The sequence below is a fragment of the Salmo trutta genome, chromosome 17 (genome assembly GCF_901001165.1).
Source record: "Salmo trutta chromosome 17, fSalTru1.1, whole genome shotgun sequence".
In the NCBI taxonomy this organism is placed as follows: domain Eukaryota; kingdom Metazoa; phylum Chordata; class Actinopteri; order Salmoniformes; family Salmonidae; genus Salmo; species Salmo trutta.
In genome coordinates, this window is record NC_042973.1 from 38,472,206 (window position 1) to 38,482,787 (window position 10,582).

At 42.4% G+C, this 10,582-nt stretch overlaps 1 protein-coding gene across 1 annotated transcript; it reads left to right on the forward strand.

Annotated features, from left to right (window-relative positions):
- Positions 1-688: 688 nt before the first annotated feature.
- LOC115152155 (muscarinic acetylcholine receptor M2) lies at positions 689-10,356 on the forward strand. The gene is made up of 4 exons (XM_029696716.1): positions 689-824; positions 6,995-7,234; positions 7,524-8,504; positions 9,551-10,356. The coding sequence occupies exons 2-4, from the start codon at positions 7,061-7,063 to the stop codon at positions 9,878-9,880; spliced, it is 1,485 nt and encodes a 494-aa protein (XP_029552576.1). The 5' UTR covers positions 689-824; positions 6,995-7,060; the 3' UTR covers positions 9,881-10,356.
- Positions 10,357-10,582: the final 226 nt, after the last annotated feature.

Below are 10,582 nucleotides of genomic sequence, written 5' to 3' on the forward strand. Positions count from 1 at the left end.
TAGAAGCCGTGATATCATACATCTACAAGGGACACGGAATGGAACTAACTTCATATATATATTTTTAAATAGGCAAGCCAGTTATGAACAAAGTCTTATTTACAATGACGGCCTAGGAACAGTGGGCTGCCTAGGAACAGTGGGTTAACTGCCTTGTTCAGGGGCAGGACGACAGACTTTTACCTTGTCAACTCGAAGATTCGATCTAGCAACCTTTCGGTTACTGACCCAACATTCTAACCACTAGGCGACCTGCCGCGACATGCTTGCTGTGTTTGAATGCCTGTGAATAATTACTCCACAGTAAACACACACATGCTTGGATTCTCAAGCACTGGCAGGCTCTCTGTTTGTCAGATTCTGCTTAAATGAAGTCATGGCTAATCCATGCAAAGTTGTTTACCAACGGCCTTTCAATTGGCACCACGCGCGAGCACTGTCCATGGTTCTTAAACAAAATCTTGCACGCACCACAAATAATGCGTTCTGTAATAGGCTTTACTTCCTTATTGCAAAGGAAAATAACTTACACCTGAATGTTTAGTGTTGACAATATTTCCTCAACTTCATAAACTTGTCGAAATGCAACTTCATTTCATGGTGCAGCGTCGTGATTCATTCACGACCCCCCCCCCCCCTCTCGCTCTCTCGCACATACGACTACTGGCGAACACTCAAAGTCGCCCTTTGTCCTTCAGCCTGAGAAGTATGTCGACATCTGCCATTACATTTCCCCAGGTTGTTGAAGCTATATTTTCTGGACGGTTACAGTGATATGGGCATAACAACTGGATCCATCCACCTCCTGACTCAACTGGTCGAAGGTAAGTCCGGGACAACCATTGTCACAGCGAGACTGTTCAAACTTTAACATAGCCTATCAAATATTATATTATTTACGCGAACTGCGTTTGGTTTGTAAGTGTGGAGTCCATGCTCGAATAAAAACGCACAGATCATTTAAAAAGTTGGGTGCATGTACAATTTTGGGTGGAGTTTTTGTAGCTACGTTTCTTGAATGAAGTGAGACTGTTCTCAGAAATAAAGTGACTGTACAAACACAATGTTTCTGTCGGAAAAATAAACGTTTTTAAACATGACTGTTGTTGTGCTTGTGTAATAAAACTGTACTATTGGAGAAACATTATATTAGCATGTTGTTACATAATACTTTGGTAATTGCATTTTAATTGGATAGCAATGAGCTAATCGTTTTTGCAAGAGGAATAATAGTGACTGTTCCTTATATCACTTATGTAATAACTCTATTATTATGCAATTATAAAGCAATTTCCAAAGTCCTATGTAACAACAATGTTGATATTGTAATAAACCCAAAGTTACAACACATGTATAAGAACTAGATGTCAAGTGTTACTGTATTTCCTGATGTCTCACTCATGAAAATATATTAGTTAGTAATTTGGAAGCTGCCTAAGTGGTCTACTCTAATGTTGAGGTGATTCCATGTCCCTCATGTATTTAATTCTAGGCTATTGGCTATATTAAGATTTATATCTAAGGGCCCTCCAAACCATGTGCTTATGATCATATATTTAGACTAATTCAATGAACTGTTGTAGTTTTTGGTTCTTCATCAAGTATTTGGCAGCCATCAAATAAATATATTTTTGTTTTTTAAATGTCACTTGCATATGTTCAAATACCTTCAGTAATATTTGGTTTTCTGTGAGGTATTCAAAGTACTTTTACATATTATTTGTTTTTCTGAGACCTGTATTTGAATATCAAAGAAAAAAGTTGCCTTTTAGTTGAAACTCTATATAAACTATATTACACTACCTCGAGTATTTGAAAAGTTGGTATTTTCAAATAAACTACAAAATACAACTATTTGCGGCCCAGGTCTGGAGTGTCTTATCATTGTGACTTCCACACGACATCCCTGAGGCGCGAGTCTTCATGTACTTCCCTTGAAAAATAGTTTGCCCTACAGCCAATTCTGTCGAATCACGCAAAGAAAGTTCAAGGAGAGGGGGTACAACAATGATCAGATTAATATTGCCATTGATAAAATTCAAAACAAAACGAGACATGACCTTTTTCAAGGTCAGTTTCGCAAAAAGACGCATTCTTGCGTTCTAACTACCCGCTATTCAAAGTGCTCTGAACAAATTAAGGGAATCGTTCACAAACATTGGCACATTCTAAAATACGATGATAGTCTCGGTAATGTGTTTTCGGACCTTCCCTTGGTCGTATTCTCGCGGGGCAGAAATCTCAGAGACCAATTGGTACACTCTGATTTACCACCCCAAGATATTCTTGAACAACGTCTATTTGCGCCCCTACTGGATGGAAATTACAAGTGTAATGGCTGTGCTCAATGCAATGGCACTTATAAATGTAGATCCTTCAAACACCCACAAACAGGGAAACAGATCCCAATCAAAGGTGTTATCACATGCTCTACTAAGGCAGTTATTTATCTTATAACTTGTCCTTGTGGTAAAAATTATGTGGGTAAAACAAAGCGTGAATTAAAAGTACGTATCTCAGAGCATCGTAGCACCATTAGGTGCAAAAACTTGACTTACCCAGTTGCGGCCCATTTTTTGGAAGCAAACCACTCGATTTCGTCTCTGCGTTATATTGGCTTCGAACATGTCACCCTCCATAGGAGAGGGGGTGACCTTGATCATTTATTGTTAAAACGAGAGGCTGCCTGGATCTTTAATTTAAAGACCCTTGCTCCCTTCTGTCTCAACATAGACTTTGATCTTAAGCCATTCTTGTGATTATTGTGACTTTGCCATTGTAATTGTTTGAATGCTTGTGTAGTCTAAAATGAATCTATGATCTTATGCTATCCATTCGTTTTTTTTGTATGCTGTTCTTTGTATGCTATTTTTATTTTTGAGAATTAACCAATGATATTAGGCCACACTTGGCCATGATTACAGACACCTGTGTGTCTTTTGACACTATATAAACGAGTCATCTCGCAGTGTTTGTGATCATACCCTGATGAAGACAGTTTGGCTGTCGAAACGTTGGATATTACATTTTTGCATCTGAGCTCCTAGAGTGTGCGGCTCTCCCTTATTTTCTAGTTTTCTATTCCGCTAGCCAGCACCTCGCCTTAATAGGTGTGCGTTTATTTTTCTTCTAGCGAGTCTTCATGTAACCTTGACTAACCTTTCACTCCTGTCCTGTACCATTAACCTTTAATATCATGATTTAAAGTGAGGCCAGAACAATTATATTGTTTCTCACCAGGAATCTCCCATGCTGTAGTACTGTGTGTGTGTTAAACAGATAAATTGGATTGCCGAAGGACTCCTCCCTGGGAATTGTACATGGTAGATCTTATTATGTTTCCTAATCTTCTATTAACTCTCATATTCCTCCCCAGGGTGCCCTGACTCAGATAGACCGACTCTGTCTTTCTGCCTGTGTGTGTACAGCGATCATCTCTTTCTCCTCTCCTCTGTCCCATAGTTTTCTCCTCTTTCTCCTCTCCTCCTCCCCTCTGTTCTCAGGGTGTGTTGTTTGGTAGAATCTGGTGTTGGCAGGTTGTTTCTCCCTCCTGCTTGGCTCTGTGATGCAGAGTGGCGTGTGTTTTTTCCACACTCTGTTACACTCCTACGTCAATGCAGAGCACACAGGGATGTAAAATTTCCCACCTCTCCCAGTGTAGCACAGACTTCCCAGAAATTGTTACAACAAGTGGTGGCAATTTTATTGGCCTTGTATACTGTCAGGTTGTTCATTTGCGATGGACTGTGCAGAGAGAAGAAAGGTGATCTATGCCCTCAATAGAAAAACAGAGTAACGTGCTTTGAGTGGATTGAACATGAGAGGGTCTAAGAGAGCAAGATCACACACAAACACGGACACACACGTTCCAAGACATGTTCCAAGTTGTGTTCCAGTGCCCCAGGTTCGTTCTCTGTAACATGGTGAGACAGAATGTAGCAGCAGCATGCCGTGCCCTTCTCAGTCCCAGTGAGGTGAGAATTCTTCCCTGAAAACCAACTCAGTCAGACAGCCAGTCATACTAGCACATTACCGGAACCAGCTGTTGGGGCAAGCAGCTGTTGAATCAGATTACGCTAGATAAGCTAGTGGGCCTGACAAGGAACTGCTTTGTTTTTTTCTCTCCAGATGCCATCCATAACAATTAGTAGGAGCTGTCCTGTTATCATCCTGTTATGTTTGAATCAGAGGGTCTGGGTGTGAGGGGCTACATGTGCATGTGGTATGAGGGAGGGAAGAGGAGCTCTGTCTGACCCATAGACATACATATGTACATTATTATTGCATACTGTTTAGACACATCGTTGGTCTGACCCCTATCCTCATTGTAGATTCATAAATAAATGTGTTTGCCACTCAGGCAGCTAATTGGACAGTTATGTAATGGCTGTTTGGTCTCCCAGAATGAATCCTTAATGCCTGAAGCAAAACACAATGACTCAGAGCAGGTCACTGATTGATTCATAATGTTGATGTAACATTTAATGTCAGGTCTGTATATGAGGTTCTCCATAGGGCCACCTATTACAGCATCTACTGTACGTGTGTACATGAGTGGGCGGGGGCTTCATGAATAATTCATGCGCAAATATGTTTGTCAGAATACCGAGAATATGAAAGAATATGAAACGTGTTTGTCTTACTTTCACCTCAAACACAAACGTATCAAAAGAGCAGAGCAGGCTCTCTTCCTGATCTTTTGAGTGTTATGACCATTCTGTATTTCTATGGTTATGACCCTGTAAGTGCAGCACAGCACTGTTTCATAATTGAACAAAATGGGGTATCTGAGGGATAACAGATGGGGGTACTCATACTGTAATGATATTTGAGCTGATGTTAAAAGCAGGAAGGAAGCCTCTATCAGGTACAATCTTATCACACAGTCTAATGGAGTTGCTTATGGGGCTGCTTCACAGCATGCAATGATCCTTAAAGTCTCTCCTGAGTGTCTTTCCATTGATTTTCTGATCAGAATAGATCAGGTAATCACATCGCTGTCTGAGTAATGTTTGTGCTGTAGATACTTTTTGTTCTTACCATAGTTCCTTAACAGCTATTACAGTGGTGTTCTTCCATTTGCTAAATGTAGTTATGGTGTTGTTTGTTTTGTGTCATAGCTCGATTTACAGGTATAGCAATTCCCTATCTGCTTTGTTACTGTCAGACAGAAGAGGGTTGGGGTTGGTGCAGAGATGAGCTAGAGATGAGCTAAGACATCAGAGAGAGATTAGGGTCTCACAAAGTGTAGAAAGTATAAAAGACAGCAAGGAAGATGAACAACTGCACCAACATCACTCTCTCAAAGTGGACAGCATCCCTCCCTATTCCCACAGTCAGTTACACATCTTTAGCCTGATAGGATCTGTGCTGTCGTGACATGGAGACAGGCGCTTGCTGATAGACCTCTATCTATCTGTACATCTTCCCCTCACAGATAACCCACAGTGGCAGCATGAATGTAGTCTCTTGCTGTGACAGTAGCTAGCTAGTGACCAGTGTAGATTCAAGATTACAGGGTTAGCCATGGCAGTAAAGCACCCCTGGAGCAAATTAGGGTTAAGTGCCTTGCTCAAGGGCATATCAATAGGTTTTCACCTTGTTGGCTCAGGTATTCAAACCAGCAACCTTTCAGTTACAGGCCCAATGCTCTAACCACTCGGCTACTTGCTTGTACTTCTACAAGCCTATAGAATTAGGGGAACAACTTGACATTATTAACTTGGCTCTTATTATCAGATTAGCTATCTGCTTAAATGTCAACATGTATGTTTCCAGGTAAACCACAAAATGTAAATGAGCTGTCTTAGAGGTTAGGGTGACCTAATAATGTGTTCTGAGTAGACCTGTCAGATCACATCCTATCCCAGTGAGTACTTTCAGGTCATGAAAGAGCCAGGAGGGGAAACCATACAGTTAAAATGCATTCATACTCGTAGCATAGATGAGCCAAATACAGTACAAATAAGACCAATTTCTAAAAAAGGTTTCAATATTTCAAAATCATCCCAATGTGACTGGAATTGACTGTGTAGCTCAATGAAGTTACTTAAAGATCGAATGCTTATTTGGTGAAACTGCCACGTCCGTTTGGGATACCACAACAACAACGAAGTTACTGCAAACAACTACACTACTTCTTCCCTCTGACATCACTGCCCCTATGACATCACTGCAGATGCAATAGAACAACAGAATATGTACTACACATTTCATCAACAAAACAAAAACAAATTAAAAAACAAATGAAAACAATTATTTGGGAGATATCGACTTGCATTGGGTTTTGGACAGAAATGATAGCATTAGTAGACAGCAGTCAGGTAATCAAAACCATAGAAAGGATTGCTGTCCCTCCTTATCCAAAGGCTTACAGGATAAGGAAACTAACATTTCACTTTGTAATTTAGGTAATTATTAGGTCACCTATTTACTTTTAATTTAGTCTTTAGTGTTCAGCAGTTAACATTCAGGTCAAATCTACTTTCTACAAACACAGCAGCAGGTGGATAAATATTAGGAGTCAGGTCATTGCTGCTCACCAATAATCCTTTGTAAATTGGATCTGAGAATTCTCTTCGTTCATACCTGTCCTAAAATATCCAGGGGTGATACTGCATATTGATTTTGAGATATAGGACACTACTGTGTGGATTTCTAAACCCTGCAGCTACGGGAAAGGGCCTTTATTTGCTCACCTGCCATTTTTTTCACACCTGGGGAAAGGAACACACACCTGCTCTCTCCTCTACCAGTCAGGAAGCTGGTGTCAGAAATCACAAAGGAACCAAGTACAAAATCATCAGGTAGTTGATTGTGAGGAGTACAGAGAAAATTCTTACACACACACACACTAAAAGAGATGCACTCATGCTTAGAATTAATACACTATGGGCTGGTTTCCTGGACACTGATTAAGTCTTATCCTGGACTAAAAAGAAGGCTTAATGGAGAATCTCTTATCAAAAGCGTATGTTATCTTTGTCATTACCAGGTGTATCTTATAGTTCTGAGATTGGCCCCAAAGCATACTTGAAAAGGATAACCAAGACCAGACAAGATGGAGACGCTCGACATCACCAACTACTCCAACCTCAGCTCAGACAATGGAAGCAGCAGTCTCTTCTCTGGGAGTCCCTATAAGACGGTAGAGATTGTCCTCATCATCCTGGTGGCCGGGTCACTCAGCCTCGTCACCATCATTGGCAACATCCTGGTTATGCTCTCCATAAAGGTTTGGATTAAAGATTCATCACTTAATTTTTTTAATTAATCATATTCTTAGGATACAGTTGAAAAGGTCACATATTGGATAGCCAATATTCAGTGCACCTAAAATACTGGAGACCTGTTATTCTTTAGTGCTGTGATTGAAAGATATTGGCACAATGCATTGCACATTGTTAGGGTCAGGAGTTACTCCTGACCATGTGAGCTTGGCCAGACCACATGTTCAGGAAAAACTCCTGGTCCTACACATATCATTGTCTTTTCTAATATTCTCCTGTATGCTCTCCATGAAGGTCAACAGGAACCTCCAGACTGTCAACAACTATTTCCTGTTCAGCCTAGCCTGTGCTGACCTCATTATTGGCCTGTGCTCCATGAACCTCTACACTGTCTACATTGTGATTGGACACTGGCCCTTAGGCCCGGTCGTGTGCGACCTGTGGTTGTCCATTGATTACGTGGTCAGCAACGCCTCAGTTATGAACCTCCTCATCATTAGCTTTGACCGCTACTTCTGCATCACCAAGCCTCTCAGCTATCCGGTGCGCCGCAGCACCATGATGGCGGGGATGATGATTGCGGCGGCCTGGGTGCTGTCATTCGTACTATGGGCTCCTGCCATCTTGTTCTGGCAGTTCATCGTGGGTGGGCGGACGGTGCCGCCTGGCCAGTGCTACATCCAGTTCTTCTCCAACGCAACGGTGACGTTTGGCACGGCCATCGCGGCCTTCTACCTGCCTGTGGCCATCATGATCAGTCTCTACTGGCGCATATCCAAGGCCAGCCGCAGCCGGGTACGGAGGAACAGCAGGAAACCTTCAGGGAATAGCCTGGGAGAAGGCCCATCGCAGAGCCAGGAGGATGGGTGCAGGGCCCAGCCCAATGACTGCACTGTGACTGGGGAGGAGGAAGAGGAGGAGGAGGGTGGGGATGGAGAGAAGTTCGGGGAGGGGGTCCAGCAGCAGAATGGCAGGGAGCCCTGCAGAGGGGAAGGGCCAGACAGAGATAGCTCTACCACAACAGTCAGCAACCTTGCCTCATCATCCAATCAAAAGGAAGAGCCTGGCCTATCACAGAAGGGGTCAAACAGTGAGGCCAAATCCAGCCAGACGCGGTGTTGCTCTCAGAACCAGGCCACAGGCTGCGGGCCCAAACTCTCCTGTATCAGAAGCAACCCCCGGCCTGAGGGAGAGACATACACAGCCGCGCACAGCAACACAGATTCCACCCCTGCCACAGAGAAACACAGCCTGGTGACACGGACGCTGTTAAAGGTGTTGATATATATATAATGCACAGCAGAATACACAGCAACTTCCCTTAAATAATAATATGAAGTATGTGTGAAGTGAAAAGATACATACACTGAGTATACAAAACATTAAGAACAACTGCTATGATCCCTTATTGATGTCACTTGTTAAATCCACTTCAATCAGTGTAGATGAAGGGAGGAGACAGGTTAAATAATTATTTTTAAGCCTTGAGACAATTGAGACCTGGATTGTGTATGTGACCCAGTCAGAGGGTGAATTGACAAGACAAAAAGTGTACAGTAAGTGTCTTTGAATGTGGTATGCTAGCAGGTGCCAGGCACACCGGTTTGTGTCAAGAACAGCAACGCTGCTCGGTTTTTCACGCTCATTGGTATTAGAAATCGGACAGCACTATGGTGTTATAAAAGCATCTGCTAAATGAGCTAAATTTACAAAACATTAAGAACACCTGCTGTTTCCATGACATAGACTGACCAGGTGAATCCAGGTGAATGCTATGATCCCTTATTGATGTCACTTGTTAAATCCACTTCAATTAGTGTAGATGAAGAGGAGGAGACAGGTTAAAGAAGGATTTTTAAGCCTTGAGACAATTGAGACATGGATTGTGTATGTGTGCCATTCAGAAGGTGAATGGGCAAGACAAAAGATTGAAGTGCATTTGAACGGGTTATGGTAGTAGATGACAGGTGCAACCGGTTTGTGTCAAGAACTACAACGCTGCTGGGTTTTTCACGCTCAACAGTTTCCCTTGTGTATCAATTATGGTCCACCACCCAAAGAACATCCAGCCAACTTGATACAACTGTGGGAAGCATTAGAGTCAACATGGGCCAGCATCCCTGTGGAACCCTTTCGATACCTTGTAGTCCTCAACCTAACTCAATATTAGGTATGTGTTCCTAATGTTTTGTATACTAAGTGTATACTTATAACCAAAATCAAAAAGCACAAGATATTTTATGTGTGGTAGGAGAGAATGTAGAATCATGAAAAAAATGCATGCATATTGATACAAAAATCTATCACTTTTCTGTCTCCAGGTGACAAAGAGGAACTCCAAGCAGAGCCCCAAGAGGAAGACGAAGAAGAAGAAGGGCCCTCCATCCCGGGAGAAGAAGGTGACGCGCACCATCATGGCCATTCTGGTGGCGTTCGTGGCCACGTGGGCGCCTTACAATGTGATGGTGCTCATCAACACCTTCTGCTCCAGCTGCATCCCCAACTCGCTGTGGACCATTGGCTACTGGCTGTGCTACATCAACAGCACTGTCAACCCAGCCTGCTACGCCCTGTGCAACACCACCTTCAAGAACACCTTCAGACAGCTGCTGCTCTGCCAGTACAGGAACATACGCACGATGAGGTCATGAGGACCAGGGGGTCAGGGGTCATGGCTGCTGTCTTCATTCACTCAGATACTCACAGGACTGGATAGGTGAAAGTAGGTGATGCTATTGTTTAGACCTACCCAGTTTTGATCTGTGCAGAGGCTGAACCAGAGCAGAAGGGAGACAACTTCTTAGAATGAAATTCAGCTCAGATGTGTATCTATCTATGTTGGTTTTATGTGAGTAGGTTCCAAATTAGACTACTATTCTCATGAAACATTTGGTTTCAACATGGTGGCTAAACTCAGTTTAATAACCACTTTCTATGTTATGGGTATGTGACATGTCTACTCTATGGTATGAATTTGGATATTTCAGGTATGTCTGGGTGATTCTGTCTGACATCTTGTGATTGCTTGTTGTCCAGTTTGCAAATTTTTGTAAGTTTTTTTTTTAACCTTTATTTAACTAGGCAAGTTAGTTAAGAACAAATTCTTATTTTCAATGACAGCCTAGGAACAGTGGGTTAACTGCCTTGTTCAGGGGCAGAACGACAGATGTGTACCTTGTCAGCTCAGGGATTTGATCTTGTAACCTTTCGGTTACTAGTCCAATGCTCTAACCACTTGGCTACGCTGCCACCCCTGTGATAGGCTAAACAGGTACAGTGGCAGAGGTTTGCTCAGAGCTGTTTCTGCACTGTTCAGACACTTAAGGTTTGTTTGTTGATATACTATGACACAT